Raw genomic sequence first — 26,670 nt, forward strand, 5'->3', positions numbered from 1 at the left:
TGGGGAGATATCAGTATATTCAGAAGGCGATTCAAGGTTTCTTCGTCGTACTCGGACAACCTTCAGAAGCTTGTGAGACATATTATTGCCGTCGCACGATTTGCCACTCCCAATACCAGCGTCATACTGTAGCATCGAAGGAGTGATTGCTTCCACGGCAACTTCACACGCGACAAAGCGAGCCTCACACTTTTTTTCATTAAAGATGAAGCGGAGAATCGGCCCCACTTTATCCATGCGATCCTTCACCTTTTTCCAGTAGTCCGCTTGTTCCTCCGCTTCTTCCTCCTCAAGCTGCCCATTGTGCTTCATCCAAACGCACATTGCCTTCACATCGTTTTCTTCGGGGCAATTCATTATGATTTGTTCCGCTCCCATTTGCTTCACCCACGATTCGTAGTTGTTTTTGTCTGGTGATGTCACCACAATCATGCCCCATCCCTTGCAAGGCAAACCAGTAGACGGTTCATGACCCTTCATTGCAATGTCGTAGATAATATACCCTTTCACCCCACGCCCAGAAAACCCGTCCAAAACATCCACGATACTAGACGCCGCACCGTATTTTTTCACCGTTTTGGTGGTCTTGTCAAATAGGTATTTTCGATCCGCAATAACGTACGCAACCATTGGGAGTTGCTCCGCATCGTAGTGCAGCAGCTGGTAGAGGAGGTACGAGCCAGCGCCCATCGACTTCCCGATCCCGGGCGTCCCAATCAACACATGCTTATTGGACGAAGGTTTGTTCTTACCGCGACTCCTGAACCAATTGGTTAAATCGTCAAGGACGATCTGCCACACTCGCTCCACCTCACAGTTCACATGGCAGCTACGAGTGGATTTATTCACCACCCGTTCCCACGAGTACGGCCATCCCCTGTCCGAGGTGACCACCATCAGCCTGAGACGCAGTGCACCGGATTGCTCCTCACCGTCATCCTTTTCAAGAGTGTAGCCAACTTTCTTGTACGTCCATGACTGCGGTGGTTTCCCCTCCTTCACCTCCATTCCCGTCCCCTCGCCGTCAGGAACTTCCACGACATGGCTCCACCTCGCATTGTACACAGACTCGTAGAGTCCCTCCAGCACGTACATCCTTCAGCCACCTTCGTTGAATTCCGCGCCTGAGAGAAGACTATTTATTATTCTCTTCCGCGTGAGAATCGATTATATACCTGTTTTCGTATTTGGAGTGAGATAAAGCCGAACACTGACCACTAACCAAAAAAAAGGAATAAGAGTAAGAGACAAAGGTCACAGGCATGACTGACAGCCTCAGCAAGAGAGTCATCCACACGGTGTGTGATGCACACCACATGCACGAGGACCACCAAAACGATATTTGGATGCCATCCACCCAGCACAGTGTTGGTGAGAGCCAACAACAACAACGTGGTGGGCACGGAGGGTTCGCTCACGCATACCGCTCGCCACAGTCCCGCACCCGTGTGGCGCCGCCGTCACCGCACACACTCGGCACGAAAACGTGGGCACATCGCCACTGACACAAGCACACAAAAGTGGGAAGAGAATTCGGTGCAGAAGCGGCCACATGCAGGGAGCACAAATCATACACGCCACAACAGCGATGCATCATAGTAAGTTCCCACACAACAGAAAAGAGTGCAATTTGCATGTTTTATGAAAAATATTTGCGGTGTGCATGGCAAAAGAGTGCCGTGACGCTGCCTTTCATATTGCATTCGCCATTCACGTATCACTTGGAAGCACGCAGCCACCACTCCTCCGTTCCGCTCCCCGTGCTGCTCGTGTCGCTTCACTGGAGGAAGTTGTCACCGCACATCCCCCTCACCGTGCATTGCGGAATACAAACCTACCACACCGCATGGGTGCGGTGCCACCCCGCCAATAAATCCCAGGAAATACCCCACTGCCTCGTGTGGCACGGACGGCAATCTCATTATGCCTGCGGAAGGCTTTTTTTCCAAACAAGAACGCGACCCCACCACACACCCGTAAAAAAAGTTTGGTCCGTCGCACGCAAAGGAGTTGAGTGGGAGAACAGCAGGAAAGACAACACCGGCAGCCATGAGCAGCCCGCACACGCCAACACACCGCTGCCCCGCGTATCACGAAAAACAAAAATACCAAAGAAACATGTCACATCCCAACTGCAAATCGCAAGTGCGGTTGCAGCACACACTCCCACCTCCTGGGCGTGTGCGGCCCCTCGCTGCTCGGCACTCTAAGTGGGATCACCAAAAGCACCAATTCGGGAGCATTCGACCACCGCCACAGCAGTCACGCTCCCCATTTCTCACAAAGGCGAAGGCTTGCAGTGGCGCAGTGGACGGCGGCATGCACAGTCGCAGGGTAATGGACTGCCGCGGGAAGCACGCAACGGCGATGCGCCCCTCCTTTGGGAAGCCCAACAAAAAAAATGTGTCGCGCAGTCCCCGTGAGCAACACACATTGAACCGTATTCAGCTCCACTACTGTGGCCATCCGCACTCACAGCATGAGTGTGACAACGCAGGCCAGAAAGCACGGAATAACAGTACTCATCCCTCCCATAAAGGCTATGCGGCGTCCGTGCTGCCTTCAACAATAATTCCACCCCACATCACCCCTCTGCATATCCGCAGCAAAAAGGCCCACACGGTGTACACTACATTAGAGGTTCCTAAAGATCAAAACCGGACCATCAGAGTGCTGCCGTCTTCTCAATGTTGGGTAGAAAGCTCTCTGATCATTGTCGCCGCCAGCCCGCGGTCTTATGGAGTGGCATTGCGTTGTCGGCATACCTTTCCCTTTCCCTTTCGCTCGCCGTCCCGACGCCGCAAATGAAGTGATGTCCCACAAGTGATTTTGGACGGTCTGAAAAACGTGACGTATCAGACGCGATGAAACTGTGTGCGTGTGTCTTATTACGGACGAGCGATGCGATGCTCTCGCACATCCATGTATTCCGATCCTGCGCAACACCCCATTTGGCGGTGCTGAAAAAGCTGGAAACCAAGCACGCACAAGTCGCACAATGAATGCCTCTGGAGAAAAAAAACTCCCCATTAACGTCACCGCAGACACAATAACAAAACAAACAAAAGAAAAACAACCGCTGCGCGTCCTCCCGCAAGAAGGTGAAGACACACACGCTTGTTCCCTTCGCCTCACTCCAACTCCTCAAAAGTTGATAGGTCTATAGTAGGAGGAAACACGCCACTCTTCCCTCGCTCCCTGTCACGAGGCATGGACGCTGCGAGAGGCTGCCAAGATGAGCCACACGTGTGTGGAGGACCCCAATGCTCGGGGCAGGTCGACAGCCACCCACACTCACCCCCACACACAAAAGGGCAAGGACATGGAGAAGAGAAGCCCGCCGCACAGTGCATTCAAGAAGGCACACGTAGAAGCACCGCCATCCACATCGTACCGCAAAACAGCAATGCGAACAGCACACCCACGGCCGCTACAAGAGGAACGAGGCGCATCCAAGTCCACCACAGTCCTTTACTTACCCCTGCCCCGAAGGAATAGCGTTACGCCTCACAGCAGGTCGTGGCGGTGGCGTCCCACACTCACAGTGAGGCACGGCGCACACCATCCGCTCCCCTCCGAGCGCACTCATCAGGGCGCCCAGTCACCCTCGTACCATCGCAATGGGGAACACAAACAATCGTCGTCGCGGACTATCGATGCTTCTAGCAGGAAAGAAAAAGTGATAAGGGTGTGTCAACTGCACAGCTAGCAGTGGGACACCCAATGGGACACAAAGACACATAGTGGCATTCAACACAGCAAATAATAAAACAAGCCGCAGCGAATTGCCAAATACAGAAAACCAAGAAAAAAGGCGTAGGTTCAGCAGAAATAAATAAATAATTAATTAATTACAATAAAGAAAAAAAAAAAAGAAATCACCTCAGTAGACTTTCATTTCATGTATCCCTCAGCGCAGCAGGAATTGTGCATTTCCATATGTTTCTTACAGAGAGAAAAAAAAAGATCGCAGTGTTCCACGTGTCCACACGAAATCCCTCACATTTCATGAAGCACTCGGCCTCTTCCTCCACCCCTCGTTTTGTACAGTCCGCGGGAGTGCACAGCAATGAGGCCGGCACCGCGTGCGGTGCAAAAAAAGCAAATAAAACAGGGGGAAACACGTCACTCATGAGAGTGTGCAGCTAGCGGCGAACAAAAAATAAATTAAAAAATAGTAAAAAGGCAGGGGTTCTGATCCCTCCTACAAGGCACCAGCAGCACATTATATCCAGAGATGAAAACAAAAGGGATTTTAAAAAGTCCTCAACGGAGTGCATTGAGTCTTCCTGAGGAGCTGCACACTCTTTTCCACGGAGGGTCACGGCTCCACTCCCACCGTTTCACACAGCTGAGAGCTGCAATGCCCACAGCTCCAGTAAGAGGAGCAACAAGATCTGAGGCACACACACACGCACGGTGCCGTAGCCACTAGAGCCCTTCTCCAAAAAAGTGTTGTTCGTGAGCTGAGAAGCGTTTCCATCTTTGGAGCCACTGCCAGTTCCCGCTGGATCATCCGGCCCTTCAAGCATTTTCCCAGAAAGAGACTCTGGAAGAGCAAGGTTGCTGGCACCAACTTTTGCGGCTTCTTCCCTGGTCAATGTGCGGTTGTACAAAAAGACACTCGTCACTGTCACATACTTGTTTTGTCTCCCGGTGTCGCTTGCACTGACTCCATCCCCTCCAATTTAAAAGTGTGAATTCGCGCGTGGCCCCTTTCCCGATGGTGATGTCGTTTCGGCATCCCACACACACTCACCATTGATCTATACGAAGGCCTTGTTGCCGGTCCTGCAGCGTGAGCATCACTCGTTATTGTTTGTTCAACTCCCAAAAGCCGGTGTGTTTGTTTGCGTTGAAAATCACCCCCCTACTCCTTTCATGGCTGTGCGACAGTCAAAAGTGCACAGTGCAGCCTGCTCCCTTCACGCCAATCAAAGAGACACTCTTGACACCTGCGTTTTTCTCGCGAATAGCCACCGTCGCCACAAGAGCGAAGTTGTAATTCACAAAGCCACAGCGATTATTATCCTCCCAACGGTTCACGGGGCAATGTTGCCCTGCGAATTGAAGCCCATTTGTGACATTCTTGCCATTCGTCACCGTTGCAATCACGTAACGGCACTCGTCGATACACGTGTTGGCAGTGCCTGCGTTAGACAGATATCCAACCAGACCCACCGTACTTACGGGCGACGCGGAGAAGGAAGCGTCCACGTCCGCCAAATTACGGAGGATGGAAGTGACCATCTGCAGCTCCTCTGTCAGGGGGGCAGGAAACAGGCTGCTTTTCTCTTCATTGTGTCTCGCTCCCACAAGGTACAACGCACCATCCGAGTACAGCAGGGCGTTGGCAATCGGCTTATTCACAGCAGCGTCCATAGAAGCCGGTCCAACACAAAACACGCGGTTGCTGTCAGTCACCCAAACGTAGAGCGCATGGGCCTCACTCTCCCACCACGGGGAGCTCAATTTCCGAGCCTACAGCATGACGCTCTTTCCTCCAACGGTCGCAGTGACAATGGCTCCCACACGCAAGCTCATGCCCCAACGACCCGATTGTGAACTGGCCCAAACGCCTGCAATTGCCCCGGGTAATTCCACCCACATTGTCCCCTTGTCACGTGACTCGTGCACTCTGCAGTACCGACTCCCATAGCAATGAGTAATCACGAGAGGTTGTCCAAGCTCCCACTCGGCAATGAGAAGGTCAATGGAGTCCGCAGGAAGAATGCCCTTTGAAAGCACTCAGCTGCTGCCGCCGTCCGTCGAACAGATGATCATGGAGAAATCGTCTTTTTCTTCATTATACGCAATCACAGGGACACAAGCGTGCCATTCACCAAAACACCTGAGCCGCCAAAAACCATCAATCCATCCGCGCCGCGTTCGTGAGTCTCGGGAATGATCTGTGATCACAGCAATTTGGGTTCACACCAGTGGATCAGCTCGCTCCGTCTGCCGTCATTGGGCTGCGTGAATTCACCCACAACCAGTTGAACATCACGGTCTCTCAACGCCCAATTGAACCCACCATTCGTACCAAACTTTTGCTAGCTTCCCGCACGAAGAAACGCCCTATTGCCGCTCTCAATTGTCGTGGGATTGGACGCGGAGCCTACACCACCCTTTATATTCGCTGTGCTCAACACGATGTGTGTATTCCGGCCATTATCAAACTCACCAAAAAAAGACGACAAATTCCACGCAAAAAAGATGGAACCCGCCACAATATCCGCATGAGAAAGCCCACTCGGTGCCCCATCGCTATCATTAAACATCGTGTAACCCCAATCAAAGACAACCGTCACTCCACCGACACCCACAAGAGCGAGCGATCCAAACGAATCCCTCCTTCCACTTGCACCAGTCCCACCCTTCGGTTCCAAATGCGTTCGTCCCGGAACGAAAATAAAGGCCACCCACGGCAGCCGCGCAATCACTTAATTCTCCCCCGTCGATGCGGTCGCAGATCCACCACTGCCGCAGCACATCAAGACGAGAAGGAGCAGCACCGCGGATTTAAACACACGCCGGGACATGTTGGGCCTCTGCGGCTCACTCCCTCTTCCTTCTCTCCTCCTTCCGCTGGATCCGGTCACGCGGCGACGGTTGTGTGTGCGGGGTGCCTTCATTGCAGCAACACGAGAGAGCATACAAATATGTGTGTGTGGGCGGTGTGTATGCTGTTGTTTGTCCTTCAGAGCCTTCGAATTTCACAGTGGCGATTCGCGCTTGTTTGCTTTCTTTCCTAGCGTGTCTGTGTTCAAGAAGTGGAGAAGAACAACAGCGGCAATACATCAGACACGTCAGTGAGGAGCAGAGCAGAGCACCCAAGCAGAGAGCGGGACACAAGACAATCCGGAAGGGACGGCACGGAGGACCATCGCCCACAGAAAAAGGCAGCAACACACACATGCGAGGTGCGAGGAGAGCACCGACCCTCTCGCAGAAACCGCACCCAACAGGTAAAGACAGGCAGAGAGAGAGAGAGAGAGAGAGAAATGAATGGACGCCGTCAAGAGGCACTCACAATCAACATGGCCCGTGAGCATGCGGCCACTCCACGCAGGAACACAGGAAGAGATGATGACAGGAAAAAAAGTAAGAAGCTGCACAACACAGAAAAAAAAAAAACACCAGTCTCAGGAAAAGCACCGCCACGGTCCTCGCCCTAGCCGGCGACTCCACACCAGCCCTCACTCACACACACACCATCGCAGTGCCGTCAGTCCGCGGGTGAGAGAATTCGGCCCTCCACACAACAAACGCACACACCGCCAGCAGTCAACCACCCATGGAAGATGAGAAAAGACCCACCGCCACCGCCTCCATTTCAATCCCACGGCCAACGGGATACAGCCACAGCCCCGCAGCCAACACACAGCGCACACGAAGTGAGCTCTCAAAGAGCCACACGAGGAAGGAGGCCCTCATCCATCCATGACGCGGCGCCTCACTCCATGCAGCCACACGGAATGCACCATTTCCTCAATAGATCTTATCCTTCGTCATCCATCCCGCTAAGATGCTTCTTTTAGTGATGGGCCTTCGAACACAATAGAAGAAAATAAACAATGCAGTAGTACTGCGACACCGCCAGCCACAATGACTCCCTCATACCGAGGCAATTCTCCAATTATGCCTCTTTTGCACACACACAATCAACATACCATATAAAAATCACCCAATGTTTTTCACCAGAAGCCAAACAACCTCAATCCCTCCCCAATTTGTTGTTCGGTCACTGTTATGTTCGATAGCGTTGGTCATTTTTAAAATCTTTTTGTAACACTGTCACCTGGTGCTGGTGCACCCGCACCGTATGCACAAAAAATTATCCAAAAATATGTAATTCTCACAATATTTCTTTACCACAAAACAAAATTGCCTCTTTCCCCAATTTGTTTTCCTACTTCGACGGTTTTTCCACACTTCGGAGTGCTTCGTCTCTTCTAAATTCTCCGGATCACATTGACACTTGGTACTGGGGCACCTTTTCCTTCCAGAATGCCGCTATTTCACGACCTTCATCGTCGCTCATATTGTCGGAATTGACGACATCACATCTCTGCCATTCGTTCATCGGCGTGCTGTCTGCGCGCTGTACATAAATAATATCCCACGACATGTCTTGAGATGATTCCTCCCAACCATTAAAATAAGCCACCAAGCACTCAGTGAACTGCCTCACAGTGCTGGCGGTGGTGTGGCGCCCACCCGCCGTAGCCATCCGCAGCCCAACCAGCGTCATTGGATTTGAGTCCACAGAGAGAAAAAAAAGCCCACCAGCGGAAAGCTTGCACCCACCGGTAGGTACAGCACCCGATACTTTATAGTATTATTTGTGTGGTATTCCATTGCAACCAATACACATAAGACTCGGCGCGGTGCCCCTCAGAGTTCGCCTTCAGCACTGCGTACTGTCCCCCACGACGTGCTGGTGGCCTCAGTTCCTTGAGTTCCTCTAATAATGCACTGAAAAACTCCCCAAAACATTACTGCGCGCAAGCCAAACCTTCCCGTACATTCAGACAAAAGAGTATTCCTCTTCCCCAATAATAGCAACAGAAAAGAAAAATACCTTTCTCACTCATCAATTTTCCAGAAATAGTGCGGTATTCGACGCCGGAGGCAAACAGATATCGGTGCGTTAAGAAATACCTCAGCACCGACTTCTCCTCTTGCTCGAATAACCCTCACGAATTTTTGAGGCGGATTCTCAGAATACCACAGTCTCACTCCTCCATGTGTAGAGTGCTCTTCACCATCCCGAGAATTGATCCCATCCAAGGCATCCTCAATGGCAGCAGAGTGTGCAATGAACTCATTCGCATCAAAGATGTAACGTGGAATCGGCCCCACGTTATCCATGTGTTCTTCAACCATCTTCCAGTATTTCGCTTGTTTATCTGGTTTCACACCTTGTTTCATCCATGCACACATCGCCTTCACATCCATCTCGGCGGGGCAATTCATGATGATTCGGCTGGCTCTTAATTGCGTCTCCCATTTATCATAGTTGCCCACGCTTGGCGATGACACCACAATCATGCCCCATCCGCTGCCAGGCAAAAAATATTTCGCTGGCGGCGTCCCTTGCCTTGTCACATCGTAAATAACATACCCCTTCATCTTCAAATCCCACAAATCACGCAAACATTCCTTGGATGCTCCTCTACCCACTTATCTTGTCACCGTCTTGATGGTCTTGTCAAACACGTACGTCGTACTTCCACCAAAACTGTAGATAACCAAATGGAGTTTCTTGGCATCGCAGTGCAGCAGCTGGTAGAGGAGGTACGAGCCAGCAGCCAAAGATTTCCCGATCCCGGGCGTCCCAATCAACAGACGCCGCACGGATGAAGAATTGGTACTTAAGTCCAGTGTGCTCAACCATCCCGTTAGATCATTCCTGACGATCTGCCACACTCACTCCACCTCACAGTTCACATGGCAGTTACGAGTGGATTTATTCATCCTCCTTCCACGAATATGACCATCCCTTGTCCGAGGTGAGCACCATCAGCCTGAGACGTGCTGCAACGAAGTGCTCCACACTGTTATCCTTTTCGAGAGTTCGGCCAACTGCCCTGTACGTCCATGACTGCGGTGGTTTCCCCTCCCTCACCTCCATTCCCGTCCCCTCGCCGCCAACAACCTTCACGACATGATGCCACCTCGCATTGTACAAAGACTCGTACACTCCCTCCAGGTATATCGGTGCGCTCGACTTCTTTGGGTTCCTCGCTTCCTCGGCGGCTGCATCCAAGAACCTTTTAGTGACTCCATGAACATTTGCTTTTACCTCCGCAGCAGCCACCAACCAATTCAGTAGATTGTGCACACAGTTTTTGTAAAGTTTGCTTATATCTTCCTCCATATCCATTTCATCCCTTACAGCCCTCTCCATCCTCACTTAATGATCTGATGCCTTTATTTCGTTCAGTACTCCCGCATCGTGAATATACTTCGTGGGGTCATTAAAACACGCCTCCAACAAGACATCCCGATTGGCGTCCAAAACGCCTCTGCCGTCCAATTCCATCGCAAGAAAGTCATTCAGCCTCATTTTATCCATGCGAACCCTTCCTTTAAACACCGCATCTTTAATCCAAGTGGAAACGTCAATTCCCAGTTCTTGTAGTTCTCACCTTGCCCCTTTCTTTTGCCTCCCGCCTCTCTTCTCTCAATACATAAGAGTGGGCTGTGTTTATCTGTGCCCTTGCAAGAGGAGTGACCGTATCCTTTCTTCCAAAGTTACTCCATTGCCTGAGAGTGATAATACTTTCGTCTCCAAGCATATTTGAAGCCTCCAATAGAATGCACAACTCCTCACGCTCTTTTTTCAGCTCTTGGTATGACGGCGATGCCTTTATTGTGCCCAATAACACTTCGTCTTTGATGAACTCATTGGGGCTAATTAAAAAGTCCTTCATATAGACGTTCTCATTGAATTCCTCAACGCCCCCGCCGTCAAAATAATTCCGAAGAAAATCATTCAGCGGCATTTCCATGATGCGTTCCTTTCCCTCCAGCAGCACTTCATCCAGCCGACTGTCAAGAGTCCACTGCGGTTGCTGCATTCCCTCCACTCCTCTGCGAGCTGTAGCGTCGGAACCATCACAAGAGCCACGGCGAGGTGCCATCACAACACCCGTGCGGCGAAGCAGTCCACTCGCACCGCCCAACTGCGGCCAGCAGGTGCCGCTGGCTCCAAAGGACACTCGCGGCTGTTTCGTCCCGCAGTCCCAATGACGTTGGGCGTGGCACTCGCATGGCGGGGCGATCGGTGCGCCATGCAGCCGCACTGCGACACCTGTCGGTGAAACAGTCAAGGCCCACCGCCTCCGCAGCAACGCAACGTGCAATCGACCACAACACCGCCACATTATCGTCCTTTTTTGTTTTATTCACGTTGTCTGTCCGTTTGCCCCATCACCGACAAAAAAAATAAGTGCACACCTTCACAAAAGGGAAGGAACAAAGAGAAAAGGAGGCACGATCCCACCCTCCCGCCGCGGGTCAACACTCTCCTCCACCCACCACCATTGCCGCACAGGAGACCGCTGTCAAATCGCAGAGGCAACACCACAGTGTGAACCACACTATCGTCCAGTGAACGATGGGCGAAACGCGGCCAGGCATCGCCCCACTCCATTTTCCCATCCCTCAATTATTGCCTGCCCGCACAAAGTAGCAAACAGAATCAGAGTACACACAAACCCAATCAACACCCTCACTCGATGAAGCACATTATTCGCATTGAGTGACATCTAAGAACACGCCAGCAGTAGCAGGCTCCATAGAATTTCCCTGCCAATCCCCCAAAAAAGACACAACAACTCTGCGGAGTCAAAGTGACAGCCCCTCGGTGTTGCCTGCGGTTCACATGGCAGGACAAATTCCACGCACGCATAGTGCCGGACACCTCGCGCCATTTGAGTGCACATCAACAGAACAAGCAAAAAAAACACGGGCGCAAGATGGCATTTTAATACGTGAAAACATCAGCCTGCTTTGTCCAATGGCGTTGGTGAGCAATCCCACACAATCCAATCAAAGTGACACGCCGGACAGAATGGCTTCAGTTAATAAATAAATAATTGCGCCAATGCAGAAAGCAGCAGTAATTTGGGTTTGTACCCCACCTCGGGAGCGATGGTGGCATGAGAGTGTGTATGTGTGCAGGACCTTTCCTGAGACGGTGCTCCCCAATCCCGCCGTGCCCTGGCACAAAAGGGCAACAAAAAAGAGGAGCACACTCTCCTAAAAAGGAGTGACGGTTGGACAGTCAACCCCCGCTTCGTCTCATGACATCCACATATGTGCACTCCACCTCAAATACGTGCCTCCCTGGACGCCGCATACATGACGTGTGGTTTCGTCGCTCGCAATGTGTTTTTCCTCCCGCGAACAACAACAAAAAGGATGGCCATGGCGCAGTTCCACTCAGGGAAGCAATCGGGGCGGACACGGGCGAGAACCAGAAATCATACCAAAAATAATTTTCAAAAAAAGGGGTAATAACTCCTCCAACCACAGAATCGTGAAATTTTCATCCCTTTTCTTCTACTTTGAAGACCTCGACAAAAAAAGTGCAACAGACACATGTGCTGCACAATATCTTCCGCTCTCCCGTTTTCCATCTCACTTCCCATGCGTGCCACGGCGGTGGTCCCTGCGTTACATCTGGGATGGCTCAAAAATATCAGGCACCATGCTGTGGGGAGTGGATGCCTGACGAACGTGCCCGCGCTAGTGCCTAACACAAAACGACGTCAAGTAGAAAAAACTGTCCGCGAATCAAACTACCCGTGTGGCCGTCCTAAAGCAGGCGCTGAGACAAATGTGTGGAGCGACGCAAAAGAAAAAAAAAGAAGGAAGAAAAAATAAAATAATCCACAGAAGTACATCAATATATATATATATATATCTAAAGTAATACGTCATTCCACATAATTCTTCGTTCTTTCTCTTGTTGTTCCTTCTACAGAAAATCAGAAGTATAGAAAGTGGCAGGCATGCCCTCCCACACAGTCATCGTGCAACGGAAGAAAGTCATGCAAGCACCCGCACAAAAATAGGCACAAGGCACATAAAAGAAATTAGTGCCACTGCCGGTGCAGTGAGCAAGGAGTGGCTGTGATGCGCCGCAGCCGTGGCCCCGCGCCCTCCCCTCATCTACCAGCACCGCACGCCTCCAAATTCTACGTAGTAAAAATCACAGGAGAGCGCTATCGTTTTTTATCCCTAACGTTTTATTAAATAAATCCTATGATCCGCACACCAGCCACCATCGTCGAGCACTTACTCATTACTGAGTAGAGATATGAAAGAGAGAGCACCAGCCCCCATACTCGGTGCTGCAGCAAAGAGCGTAAAATACACGCACACACACACACACGTTACGCATCCGCCCCAGGCTAGCGTGATACCTCAATAATCCGTTGTCGTCGATAATCGATAAATGAAATAAAAACAATCACCCAACCAATCTATGAACAATGAGAAGATAAAAGGTATCTGCCAGAAGCATCCACGTTATTGCGCATCTGCAAGGTGCCTTGTGTCTTCTCGCCGCGTAACAGTACGGTTGGAGGTCGGAGCCTTTCCACCTCGAACAGAACAAACTGCGCTACATTTTTCTTCAAGCGGAGCATCTTCACCTGTCCAGAGGAGCATAATTAATGCTGTAGCTCGCACTGGATGAACGGTCCAGCAGGCTCAGGGCGTCTGAGCGGGTGTCACCGGCCATGGGCTGCAGCTGTGCGGGTGGTCGGTACGACGACGCAACGGTGGTGCCTGAGGCGTACAACGACGACGTCATTTCGTGCAGCTTCTGCGTCTCCTCGTCGCTCTCCTCGTCATCGCGCAGCAGCGCCTCCAGCCCTCCACGCTGCGGCTCACGCAGCTCCTGCCAGTGGCGGTCCTCCGCGTACCACACAACCATGCTGTACACAGTAATCGCAAGCAGCACAGTCGTCAGCAGCAGCACGATAGCCACGTACGCCCTCGCACCGCCGTCGCTCGGCGCAAGGTGGTTGGCCGCGCTGACCACGCACAGCGCCGCAAGGAGCACAAAGCTCGCAGTCCGCATCACCGTCAGGAAGGCCGAGCGCATCATGTTCGTGAAGGCAACCACACCCGCGCCCGCAAGCAGCACAGCCGCCATGCAGAAGTACTGGACGTGGCAGTCTCCCACGGGCGGGTGCACAGCCGCAATCAGGCACACCACGCACAGCACCGACAGCTGGAACACGCACCAGTACACGTGGCTGCCCCTCATGTTCGTCAGCATGCTGCCGTACATCCGCTGCTGCGCCGCGGGGCACCAATACCCGACGGGGTACAGCAGGCGCTCGTGCAGCGGCTTCCTCGAAAACTTCCAGTACTTCGTGAAGCTCGCACCCACGTGGCGAGCAATGAAATAGCACACGCCAGCAGGGAACGCTGCGCCGTACAGCACGCCAACGACACCAACCACGCGGTGCTGCACGCGGGCGCCGGGCATCGCCAGTGCAAACACCGAGCCGAAAAAGATGCCGAGGTACATCGCGTGCGCCACGACGTACGTCAGGCTCGGGAAGCGCATCGCCGCCCACGCACTCGCCGCGTCCACGCCGCGCCACCGCTGGAAGGCGGCCGTCACACCGCAGTGCACGCACCCGAACACAGCGGCGAGCAGCGCGTTGCCCACCACCATCCACAGCGGGTCAAGAGCAGCAAACACCGACAGGAAGTACGGCAGCGCGACAGTGCTCGCACGCTCCTGCGCCGAGGTGCATGACATCCTCGCGAAAACGCCGAGCGCCTGCATCTCCAGAATAGAGCCCAGCCCGCCAGTCACCACCACGGCAACAGCCGCCGCGGCCGCAACGACGCCGGTGATCGCCGAGAGGGCGCTGGCAGCAACGGGCAGCGTGTTCGACCTGATCGTGAAGGACCCAAGCAGCACACCCTTGCAGCCGCCAAACACAGCCACAGCGTCGCAGCGAATGACTATCGTCTCGTCGACAGCAATGAAGTAACCGCGGTGCACGGGCACATCCAGCTCCAGGACGGTGGACGGATTCGTCGCATTGCGCACCCACGTCGCGTTGCGCAGCATCGCTCCCCACGGACCGCCGAACCCGCTCGGCTGCGCCGTCGACACCGGCACAAAGCTCAGGTGCGTGCCGAGCCGCGGATCGCTTGCCCAACGAAACGGCGGCGGCAGCGCCACCATCAGCAGCGTCGGGACGGCGCTCCCACCGCCGCGGATGTCGTTCTGCGTCAGGCCTCCTCCAGCCGCCGTCGTCGTCACGGCGAGCGTCGGGCACGCCACGTCGCCCCACCACAGCGTGCCGCTCACCGACGCCGTCGGGGTCCGCGTGGGCGACAGCGCCACCGTCTCCGTCACCTGCAGCGTCTCCGTCGGACTGTAGTGTGGTGGACTGTAGTGCGTCGCGCTCAGGCTCGGCGTCCACGTCGGCGTCGGGCTGCGCGTCTCCGTCAGCGTCGCCGTGTGACTCAGCAGCGGCATGACGGGCGTGCGGTTGCACCCGTCCACGTGCGGCAGGTACACCGGCAGGCAGTCGCGCCCGTACCCGCCCTCAGCACAGCGGCAGCCGCACGACACCGACATCGCCCTCGTCGCAGCAGAAAAGCAGTGCACGTCGGCGTCGCACACACCACACGCCACGAGGCGGAATCCCCCGATGATGCCGGCGGACCTGTAGTCCATTGGCCGCAGCGCCTGCCCGTTGAGCGTAAGGCACCCCACAACGAACCTTCGGCCGGCGCCCCCGAGCGCAACGGTGCCGTCCATCACGACGGGCCCGCTGCCAGCGTTCCCGTGGAGCGTCAGCGTGCTCTGCACAAGATCCGCACTGCGCGGGTACGACGGCACTGACAGGAGCCTGCCGCTGATGCTGTTGCCGCGCACCGACAGCCACGACCCGGACACAAACGACACCGACCCCCGCAGCACCAGCAGCGCGCCATCGGTCAGCGCACCGGCGTTGTCGTTCACTACGACGGCAGACGCGTTAGCCACCACCCCGCTGTAGAACACCAGCCCATGCCCGGCGTACACCTGGCTCCCCGACACGCGCAGCACAGCGCCCCCCGACGCAACCACGCGCGCACTCGCGTACAATGCAACGTCGCCACCGAGCACAGCCGCGTCCAGTGCGACACCGCCACCGACAAGCTCCAGCACGGCGCCCTCCACCACCAGCGTCCGCCCACCAGTCATCACGGTCACGAGGGCCACGCCGAACACAACCAGCACGGACCGCACGAGCCGCAGGCCCGACAGCACAAGCACCGGTGCGTACGGCGAGGACTGCGAGCCGGGAAGATACACAAGCGGCGTCGACCTCGCGGCAACCAGCAGGGAGTCCGTCACCGTCAGCACGGACCCCGTGGGATACGTGCCGGTCAGCACAAGCGCACCGTTCAGCGCCTCCACATCGCACACCGACAGCTCCACCGGCCCGCTCTCGTCGCTCCCCGCCGCCCCCGCACCGCGCAACGCTCCACCGCCCATCACGTACAGCACGGCACCGTTCAGCAGCGACACGTTCTGCACAACGATCCGCACGCCTTCCCGCGCCATCCACGGCACGTAGAGCACCGGACTCACGCCGTCCAGCACAACGTGGCGCAGCGTCACCTCGCTCGCACCGGCAGGCACAACAAACACCGACCACACCGTCACGCTCTCACGAACAAAAACACTCAGCGCGGTGCCCACAGCAGGCGGCAGCACGGGAGCACCCACAGGCACGCACGCCTCGCCATACCCGCCGCTGCCGCACTCGCACTCGCACACACCGTTCCTCATGCTCGCCGACGCCGTCCCGGGCGCGTAGCAGTGCGTGTCCCTGTCGCAGTCCTCGCACCCAACAATGTCGATGCTCCCAGCGTCGCCAAAACCAGCTGCAACGTACTCCTCCGCCGTCGACAGGACAAGTCCACCAGCGTCGTTGCACGCCACCCTCAAATGCGCCCCAGCCGCAAGCGACAGGCTCAGCGACAGCATCCGCGGCAGCAGCGCTCGGTTGCGCACAAAGCTCAGCGTGCTCCTAGCAGCGGTCACGGCGCCAGCGGCGTAGAGCATCTCCCTCGAGACGCCGTCGTGCACGTTGCCCTTCGCCAGCAGCATCGACCCGTCGGCCAGGCTCACCGTCGAATCAAACGCCACCGCGTGGTCCTCCGTCGAAGAGAATTCGCTCCGCACAAGCGCCACAGCGGAGCCCGACACGCTCACAGCCCCACGCACAGACACCGCGTGCTTGCACAGCAGGAAGTCGCTGTCAACAAACGCCACCACGGAGCCGCCGCTGGCCGCAACGCCGCCCTCCACCGACACGCACAGCCCCAGCGCCGTCTGCACCGACAGCCCGTCCACGTACAGCGCACCGCCCGACGACAGCGCCACGCCGCCAACAAACAACACGCCAACAGCGTGGCGGAACACCGCCGCCACGTGCGTGCGCGCGATGGTCAACACGCTCCCCGTCAGATTCACCTTGTGCAGCACGAGGCACGCGGACGCGTCGCCAAAGTCGTAGACGCCGCGGTACGCAACACGCGCCTCTGCAATCAGCACCGAGTCCACCACAGTGACACGCGAGCCCGGCGGAAATCGGCTCGCCACCACCACGCCGCCGCCGGAGCGCGACTCAAGCCCGCGGATCAACACATCGGCGCGCTCGCCAGCAGACGGGTCGGACAGCCACCCAACAACGTAAAGACTCGCTCCGCCCACAAATGTGCAGTTCGCCAGCGTCACGTTTCGCACGCTCCCCTGCATCGACTCCACGTCCACCACGACGTCCGCCGCAAAGGTCACACCAACGTAGCACACCACCAACGTCCCGAAACCGGCGTTCAACTCGACATCCACACGCACGTCCCGCACGCACAAGTCGGCGCCGTCGGTGCTCGGTGGCTCGGGAGCAGCAACGGGCAGGCATGCATCGCCGTAACCGCCCTCAGCGCACGTGCAGGCGCAGCCATCACTCGAGGCCGTCGTCGTGTACGCGGGAAAGCACGATGTCGCGAGGGCGCATGGATCGCTGCAGGTCAGAATGCTGGCAATGTACACAGACGGGATGCCGTAGTTCGCTTCCTCCACGCCGTTCACAGTGTTGCACGCAACTACAATCTCTCCGTTTGAGAGATCTTGGGACCCTGTGAATATCCAAAGTATCTTCGACATTCCTGTGCTGGACATGAATCGATTGCCGGACAATGACACCGTGGAGTCGCGAAGATTCACAGTAGGGTTAAAAAAAGCAAAGGCTTCCGATGGGGATTCACGGCAGAGGTTGCCGCTCAACTGCAGCCAGGAATTGTAGTAGATGCTGGAGAAGTAGCATGAAAAAAACACAACCAAGCTTCCCTGCATGTCGTTGCCCTGAAACACAACCGCTGACCGAGACTCCACACGTAAGACCCAAAGAAATGACATAAAGTACTTCACCGGCCTCGTCACAACGTTGCCTCGGATCACCACAGCAGAGTTGTTCATTACGCTCAGCGAATCCTCGTCGCTAGGCCCTTCAAGATTTATCAGCGTACCGTTAGCGCCGTCCATATGAAAAGTGTTGCCCAACACCGCAAACACAGAGTGCCACGACACCCTCACCGCAAATCCAACGGCGTCAATGGCGCCTGACAATGCCCTCACAGTCTGAAACACATTGCCACTGAACACCACCGCGGAGTCGTTGCTGATCACCAGCCCATTCATCGCAACACACGACGGCCTCATAACTTCCAAACCTGGCCGAGGGATCAGCCTCGTGACCGTAAAGCGGTTCCCGCTGATCGTGATGTTCGTGTGCGGTGGAAACCCACCCTCCGGGCTGAGCAACGCATCATCAAACGTGTTGCCGGTGACGACGATGTTCAGCGACCCCACAGCGGCGTACGCGTTGCCCAACAGCAACAGCACGGCGCCGTCCCTCCAAGTGCATCCATCGAACGTGACATTCACCACGTCGCCCGTCATCGCCCCAATCAGCACCGTCAGGCTCATGCCGCCGCCGCTGAACGTCACGTTGCGGTAGCACAGCCACGACAGTCCGCTGCCCACTGCCTGCGCAACCTCGGGGTACACCATGTCGCTGATGCACTCACCAACCGACGGTGGCGGCGGCGGCGATGGCAGTGATGGTGGCGGTAGCGGTGGCGGTGGTGGCGGCGGGCCAGCAGGCACAGGCGCCGGGACGCACACATCGCCGTGCCCTCCAGCAGCGCACTGGCACTTGCAGTCAATGACCGCCGTCGTCAGCGGAGCAAAGCAGTTGCCATCCTTCGTGCACTCCCCGCACGCGGCAACCGTCGTCACGTTGGTGATGCCATGGAGCTCCAGCTCAGCCGCCGTCGTCACCACCCGTCCTGCGACCGTCAGACACCCAGCAACGAACCGGTAGCCGGCCCCAACCCGCTTCAGCAAGGATACCGACAACCCAGTCCAGCCCATCTTGCAGCCCGTCAGCGTCACAGCACTGCTGCTATCGATGCTCACAAAAGCGGAGCCACTGTCGTGAAACATCGCACCCACACCCACGTCGTTGTCGCGCCAGTCCAGCCAGCTTGACTCCCGGACGCTCCAAAAATTATACGCACAGATGGCGCAGGAAACGGAACCGCTGTTCCCCACCACACGCAACACGCTGTGATCCGACACGCTGAATCCGCGGTCCTGATACAGAAGGCTTGTCCCAAAGGCCATTGTATTGTTGAGCAGCTCAAAAACAGAGTGATTGCGGACACTAAAACCCTCCACGTAGAACAGATGCATGTAGCCATCAAAGCTGCAGTACCGCGCGCACAGCGAGCTGCCACCCACCAGCAACAGCGTTCCTTTCGAGCACAAACCATACGCAACACGCTTCGTTGCATGCGCGTTGACGTTGCTCACCAACAGCGAAGACGCAGTCAACACGACTTTCCGCAGCATCACGACGCTCCACATGTTGTTTACAGTTTCCGGCAAATGGACTGTGGAAGACTGCACCGCATCAACCTCCGTGACGGCAATGTCGCAGTGCAGCGGGAGGGCACTCATAAACGCAACAACGGAGGACCGCATCACCGTCTGGCTCACGCGGATCAGGACGCCGGCTGACTCGGCCGCCTCAGCACCCCCAACAAACTGCAGCGCGGCAGCCTCACGGAATGTGCACCCAGTGATCGTGATGTTAATGGGGAGATGCAGCGGCATACTGTCGAAAAAGAACGTCAGCACTGCACCCACGCCGCTGAACGTCACACCCACGTAGCAGTGGTGCGTCTTCCAAAAGTTCAGCGTGAGGCTCGTCAGCGTCTGATTCACCACGCAGCTCGTGTCGCCGTCGACGTCTCTCTCCGCCACGGGCGGCACAACCGTGTCGGGCACCTCGAAGGGAAGACACGACGCGCCATGCCATCCGTCCTTGCAGCTGCACGAGCACGAGCCGCGGTCCACCGACTCCGTCCCGGGCATGTAGCACGCCGCATCGTCGTTGCATGTGCCACACCTGAACACCACCACCTTCTCCGGAAACACATCGTCGTACGACACCTCCTCATCGCCCTTCAGGTTGCACCCAACCACAAACCGCGCGGGTAACGTCACGACAATGCTCGACGGGAAAAATTTGGCGAAGAGTGCGTTTCCTTCCACCTGACGGTTGTGTGCAAGCACCACGGTAGTGCCGCTTCCCGACAGCTGAATATTGTGCTTGGAAAGCGATATACTTAGTATTGAAGCTGCACTCACGCTGTTGCCCTCCACACGCCACTGCGCACCTCCCTGAAAAGTCACAGAGCCGTCCAAATACACCAGCGCGGAATCAAAACCCTCCGCGCTGCCAACAAAGGTGCAGTCCGCCACTCGCAGCAGCCCCGCGGAGCTCACGGTGGTAACCCCCAAAAGATAAACTCCACTAATGGCTCTCATCGTGTTGTCCTCAACGTCAAAGAAGCCGCCGTTCCTCACACCAACAGCGTAAGCGCAAACAGATGATTCCATACCGTTATTCTCCTCCGTTGTGCTCAGCGTATTTCCCTTCACAATGATCCCGCCACAATCAACAACCACACCACTGGAGAAATAGATTGCGTAGCTATTCCCCTCAATGTAGTTGTCAAGCAGCAGCAGCGTCGAGTTCGCACCGAAAGTAAACCCCAAAAAGGCGATGGCGTGGCTCGACGTCGTCACAAGCGTAATGCCAACCACCAGTATCTGGGAGCTCACGCCAAAATCACCCTCAAACACCAAATCACCAGAATCCAGCAACGAAGATGCCACATTCACGTGCACGCGCGCACCACTCCCCTCGATCGACAGGCCCATGAGGACGCACTGCAGCAGCGTGATGTTGAGTGTATGCTGTGGCGCGTCAAAATGCGACAAGTCCAGCACAATCGCAGCGGTGAAGGTCACGTTGACGAAGCACAGACCATGCACACCGGGATCAGGATCGTCCACGGAGTTGACGCTGCCACCGTGCACGCAGCGGGCCTCCGTGTCCTTCGCGTGGGGGAGCGGGAGCGGCCCAAGGCCGTCCGGAACCGCAGCTGGCAGACACGTATCGCCGCAGCCGCCAGCAGCGCACACACACTCACAGCCGCTGATGCTGCTCGTCCTCGCGGCGAAGCACACGGCGTCCACAGTGCACGCACCGCAGTCCAACACCGTCACGGGCGTCCCAATATTGAGGTCTTCTCCGTAATCCGTCACGACAGAGCCCCTTGCCTCGTTGCACACGCCGTAAATGGTCGGGCGTGTGTCGGATGGTGGTGACCAGTTGCTGGTCATGTATGTTAAGGCCGAGTAAGAGCCGTATTTAAAGCTGTTGTGTAGTATCGACCACACACTCCGATCGCGGAACGCCACGCTGTCCTTGTTTTCCACGTACACAACGTAGGTGGTGCGGAACTCGTTGTCGCGGTGCACCAGCCAGCTGCCGCCAGTCACGGTCAGGGTGGTTGCCATGAGCATGGCAAAGCCAAGACGGAAATTACTGGACACAAACTGCAGTACGCTGCCGCCATCCACCGCAACGTCCTCAAACATGCACGCGCCCTTGTAGTATTCGATGCTCGGCGCACTCCAAGAGCTGTTCTGTATGGAGAACACAGAGCCGCCGCTGACACGCAGTTCCGACGCAACAGCGTACATCACATGCGTCCGCGACATGACAACGCAGTTGTCCATGTAGAAGACGCTGGACAGGTTCACAACAAGGCCGCGCTCCACGAGGATCGCAGCGCACAAGCCCCCGCCACACACCAGCGTCAACCGCGTCATGACAAAACGCGTCGACAGAAGCCGGACGCCGTCCAGGACAAGCGCGGGGCCGTGCCGGGATTTCTCCTGGCCAGGGGTCGTCGGCACGTACTGCGACCCGCCAACCGTCGCGCGCAGCGTCGAGTTCGCCAGCAGCACACTCGAGTTCAGCGGCATCGCGCCCTGCAGCACGATCGTGCCCTCCAGCGACGTCACATTCGTCATGTTGACGAGGGCGTGCGGCATCAGGCGTGCCGTGCTCTCGCTGAGGCCGCCAATCCGCAGCTGCGCGCCACCCGAAAGCACGCAGTGGCGCAGCGTCACGTTCAGTGCGTCAGCGAACACGTCCATCGAGCGCAGGTCCACCGTCACAGTGATCGTTCCGCTAAACACCACCGAGTCGAAGCACGCCGTCGCACGCCCGCCGCCAACCGTCACGGACTCCGTCTGCGTCACGCCATTCACGCAGTCTCCCGCACCACCGCCGGCCCTCGCAGGCGGCACGTCGAACGGCAGGCACGCATCGCCCACACCGCCGGCACGGCAGCTGCACACGCAGTTAGAGAACGACGCCGTCAGCGCATCAAAGCACGCCAGCGCTGCCGCACAGCCGTCGCACGGCACCACGCTCACGGAGGGCAGGCCGGCCAAGCGGTAGTCGCCGCTGCTCTGGAGCAGCCGGCCACCAGCACGGTTGCACTGCACGGTCACGACGCCGCTCGTAATTGCCAGCCCGGAGACAAGCGTCGCGCCGGTGGCAGCGCAGCGCGCAATCGACACGGAACCGCCGCTCAGCGTCACCCCCGACAGCGACGCCACCGACGACGCCTCGCCCACCGCCCACACGTCGTGCAGGTCCAGCCACCCGCCGTCATCGACCGTCCCACCGTCGCAGCGCACCAACGACGACGCGACAGACCCCTCGACGCCCATGAAACGCAGCACCGAACCAAACACCGCGAGGCGCTCGCCAAGCACAATGCCACCGCCGCTGCTCACAACCGACACGTTCGTCACAGAGAACACCGAGTGGCTCCGCAAACTAACACGCGACGAGGACGCCACATGCATCGCGGACACGGTCGGACCGCCCGACGCCCCCAGCGACACGCCGTCAAGCACCACAGCGCTCGACAGCAGGTCCACACCGCCGCCAATGTACACCGCCGACCCGCCCGCGTGCAACGACCTCAGCACGGTGTTGCTCACACGCAGCTGCGACTGCAACAGCGAGGTCGTGTACAGCACAAGCGGCGACGCCACCGCGTCCGTCAGCCCGCTCAGCTGCGAGTAGCGCATCGGTCCAGGCGTCACAATCGTCGAGTCGCGGACTTTCACGTTCGTGTGTGCCGGCAGGTTGTGCACAAACACAAGCGAGCAGTAGCCGCCGGACAGCCCGCTCACGCTCACCTCCAGGCTCCGGTCACTCGCCGGCTCACCGCTGTAGCCCCGCACGTATATCTGCGCACCGCCGTCGCACACGCAGTTCCTCAATTCGATGCGCAGCGCGCCGGGAAGCATCGCCGACACGTCAAACACCACAGCCACGCCGTTCGTGATGTACACGCCGTCCATCAGCACCGTGTCCACGGCGCGGCCAACCGTGATGGCTCTGTCCACCGTGCCGCCCCGCAGTCGCAACACCACCGCATGCGCCGCGGGCATCCACGCCGCCGCCGCAACCAGCGCCAACGCCACAAGCAGCGCCGCACGCACGGCCGTAATGGTCTTGCGCCACACACGGTGCCGGCTGCGCGGACACGCACCCACCGCAGACCACATCCGCCGACCCACACAAGTACAAATAAAGCTGTCGTTACGTGTGTCGCACTCGCCCCGTCGACCGTACCTCCTGCCTAGCAAATCCCTTCCCACAGATGGCAAATCCAGAGACACAATTACTCCAGATCGTTATCTTACTACTACTAATAATCCTACTGCTGCGAGTAAAACCCAACACCTTAAAACGATAGTTGTGCTGGTCAATCAAATTATCTCTATCAGCTCGGTCAGAGTAGGAAGAGGAAGCAACAATAGTAAATAAGCACGGTGGCACGCAGAGACATTCGGCCAAAGACAATCCCCATCACAGTACAACCACCGACAAAAAGAAGCGCAGACACAATCACGCCTGTTGACAACAACGCCCTCCCACCGCCCACGCCCTCCCACACAACCATGCAGAGTGGCAGGACCCCGGCAAAAAGACACATGGCCATTGTACCGCTCTTGCAACCAAATGGTTCTACCACAGAGCAGTCCCGATGCCGTGAAAGACACACACGGCGAAGGCAGACCCACGTGGCAGCGGTACAACCGGCAGCCAACGAGCGCGTCAAAGGATGAAATGGTGACGCGGAAGAGGGGTGGAACGTTTGCCGATCGGCAGCAAGAAAATGATCGTTTCTCCCTCACGTGAGTCGGCACTGCACAACAAATAGCGGCGGCATACGCGTACGGCATTACACAAGGAAGGGAATGAAGAAGAACGGCGGCAGAACTCAGTCACAAGAAACAAGTGCCCAAATCAATTGCACAGTCCGATTGGCTCGCAGACCTCCGGATCGTGGTTGCGCCGCTGCCGCGCGGTGCGTGTGTCTGCAGTGGTTAGAAAGGATTTTGAGTGGTAAGAGAGATGCGGTGCGGCCCTTTTCCATATCGGTTGATTGTCACACCGGTAACGTCGCCTCGTCAGATCGCCTGTAGCAAAGAACGTCACCGTCAGCAGCGGTCGGTGCCTTCCTCCTCAAACTGAGACGTCAGTCCACCAACGCCGTCGCTCGTCCCTCCTTCACCAACACAACGAGGAAGCAACAGCGAGAGATGCGACACGTGCGACGAGCACGCAGCCGCGGTGTCCCACTGCTGCCGCCATGACCAAACAAAAGGGCTGCACAGAACACTCTATACAAATCCTCGGCCGCCCAACGCTTCAGAAACAAGGGAAGAAGATATGCCGATACAACCGTCAGTTCCATTCCTGCCTCTGGTTGAAGCACAAGACAACAACAAGACGACAGCCAAGCGTACACCAGTGCGGGCAAGCACACACACGCATCGTCGCGGCGCTGTCGGTGCGCGCACAAGGAAGAGGATGCGGCGCCCCACGGCAGACACGGCTCGCACAGTGCACACACCGCAAAACAGCATCCGAAAAAAACGCACACACCGCCAGCAGTCAACCACCAATGGACAAGGAAGAGAAGAGACACACCGCCACCGCCTCCAAGCTCCATCCCACGGACAACGAGATACGGCCACAGCCCCAAAGCCAACACACAACGCACACCGAGCAAGCAATCACCCAAAGAGCCACACGCGGAAGCGGATCCTCATCCATCCATGACGCGGCGCCTCAGTCCATGCGGTCACACGGAGCACACCGTTTCCTCAATAGAACTCATTAGTCCTCCATCCCCTAAAGATGCTTCCGTTAGTGATGGGCCTTGGCACACAATAGAAGAAAATGGACAATGCGGTAACACCGTAACACCGCAGGCCGCAATGATCCCCTCACATCGGGGCAATTCTCTAATCATACCTCGTATCCACACACAAGTATCCAAAAATACATAAATCTCACAATATTTTTTCACCAAAAGTCAAAGCTGCCCCTTTCCCCCCGTAACTTGTTCCTTTCTATTTCGGTGGATATTCCTCACTTCGGAGAGCTTCGTCCCTTCTAAAGCCTCTGGATGATATTGACACTTGGTACTGGCGCACCTCTTCCTCCCAAAACGCCGCTATTTCATGGCTTTCATCCCCACTCACACTGTTTGGATTGACGACATCACATCTCTGCCATTCATTCAACCGAGTGCTGCACGTAAGTGATCTCCCACGACATGTCTTGAGATGATTCCTCCCAATCATTAAAATATGCCGCCAGGCACTCAGTGAACTGCCTCACAGTGCTGGCGGTGGTGTGATGCGCACCCGCCGTAGTCATCCGCAGCCCAACCAGCGTCATTGGATTGGACTCCGAGAAAAAAAGGCGTCCACCAGCGGAAAGTATCCAACCGCCGGTATGCACAGCAGCCGATACTTCATATTATTATTTGTGTGGTATTCCATTGCAACCAATACACATAAGACTCGGCGCGGTGCCCCTCAGAATTCGCCTCCAGCACTGCGTACTGTCCTCCACGACGTGCTGGTGGCCTCAGTTCCTTGAGTTCCTCTAATAATGCACTGAAAAACTCCCCAAAACATTACTGCGCGCAAGCCAAACCTTCCCGTACATTCAGACAAAAGAGTATTCCTCTTCCCCAATAATAGCAACAGAAAAGAAAAATACCTTTCTCACTCATCAATTTTCCAGAAATAGTGCGGTATTCGACGCCGGAGGCAAACAGATATCGGTGCGTTAAGAAATACCTCAGCACCGACTTCTCCTCTTGCTCGAATAACCCTCACGAATTTTTGAGGCGGATTCTCAGAATACCACAGTCTCACTCCTCCATGTGTAGAGTGCTCTTCACCATCCCGAGAATTGATCCCATCCAAGGCATCCTCAATGGCAGCAGAGTGTGCAATGAACTCATTCGCATCAAAGATGTAACGTGGAATCGGCCCCACGTTATCCATGTGTTCTTCAACCATCTTCCAGTATTTCGCTTGTTTATCTGGTTTCACACCTTGTTTCATCCATGCACACATCGCCTTCACATCCATCTCGGCGGGGCAATTCATGATGATTCGGCTGGCTCTTAATTGCGTCTCCCATTTATCATAGTTGCCCACGCTTGGCGATGACACCACAATCATGCCCCATCCGCTGCCAGGCAAAAAATATTTCGCTGGCGGCGTCCCTTGCCTTGTCACATCGTAAATAACATACCCCTTCATCTTTCAAATCCACAAATCACGCAAACATTCCTTGGATGCTCCCTCTACCC

The 26,670-nt window shown here is 56.1% G+C and overlaps 2 protein-coding genes and 3 pseudogenes across 2 annotated transcripts, besides 10 other annotated features; all 5 read right to left on the minus strand.

Annotated features, from left to right (window-relative positions):
- Tc00.1047053511415.11 (retrotransposon hot spot (RHS) protein, putative) lies at nt 1-1,095 on the minus strand (the record flags this gene model as incomplete). Its single annotated transcript, XM_806828.1, has 1 exon — nt 1-1,095. A coding segment is annotated over one exon (1,095 nt), but the record flags the coding sequence as incomplete, so codon positions are not given.
- Nucleotides 1-11,739: a sequence feature (areas not merged during assembly with more than two copies in the genome that could not be assigned to a particular haplotype).
- Nucleotides 3,830-3,873: a microsatellite.
- Nucleotides 4,344-6,656, minus strand: Tc00.1047053511415.21 (annotated as a pseudogene).
- Nucleotides 6,981-7,003: a microsatellite.
- Nucleotides 7,970-10,072, minus strand: Tc00.1047053511415.30 (annotated as a pseudogene).
- Nucleotides 11,740-13,158: a sequence feature (haploid, Esmeraldo-like haplotype).
- Nucleotides 13,159-23,608: a sequence feature (areas not merged during assembly with more than two copies in the genome that could not be assigned to a particular haplotype).
- On the minus strand, nt 13,166-23,554 carry Tc00.1047053511415.40 (dispersed gene family protein 1 (DGF-1), putative; the record flags this gene model as incomplete). Its single annotated transcript, XM_806827.1, has 1 exon — nt 13,166-23,554. The coding sequence occupies one exon, from the start codon at nt 23,552-23,554 to the stop codon at nt 13,166-13,168; it is 10,389 nt and encodes a 3,462-aa protein (XP_811920.1).
- Nucleotides 18,638-18,700: a microsatellite.
- Nucleotides 23,609-23,763: a sequence feature (areas merged during assembly that could not be assigned to a particular haplotype. This can correspond to areas where the two haplotypes were merged or to regions with more than two copies in the genome that were merged during assembly.).
- Nucleotides 23,764-24,919: a sequence feature (heterozygous, Esmeraldo-like haplotype).
- Nucleotides 24,920-25,200: a sequence feature (areas not merged during assembly with more than two copies in the genome that could not be assigned to a particular haplotype).
- Nucleotides 25,201-26,670: a sequence feature (areas merged during assembly that could not be assigned to a particular haplotype. This can correspond to areas where the two haplotypes were merged or to regions with more than two copies in the genome that were merged during assembly.).
- Nucleotides 25,387-26,667, minus strand: Tc00.1047053511415.50 (annotated as a pseudogene).

The sequence above is a fragment of the Trypanosoma cruzi genome, genomic scaffold (assembly GCF_000209065.1).
Source record: "Trypanosoma cruzi strain CL Brener 1047053517117 genomic scaffold, whole genome shotgun sequence".
Lineage (NCBI taxonomy): Eukaryota > Euglenozoa > Kinetoplastea > Trypanosomatida > Trypanosomatidae > Trypanosoma > Trypanosoma cruzi.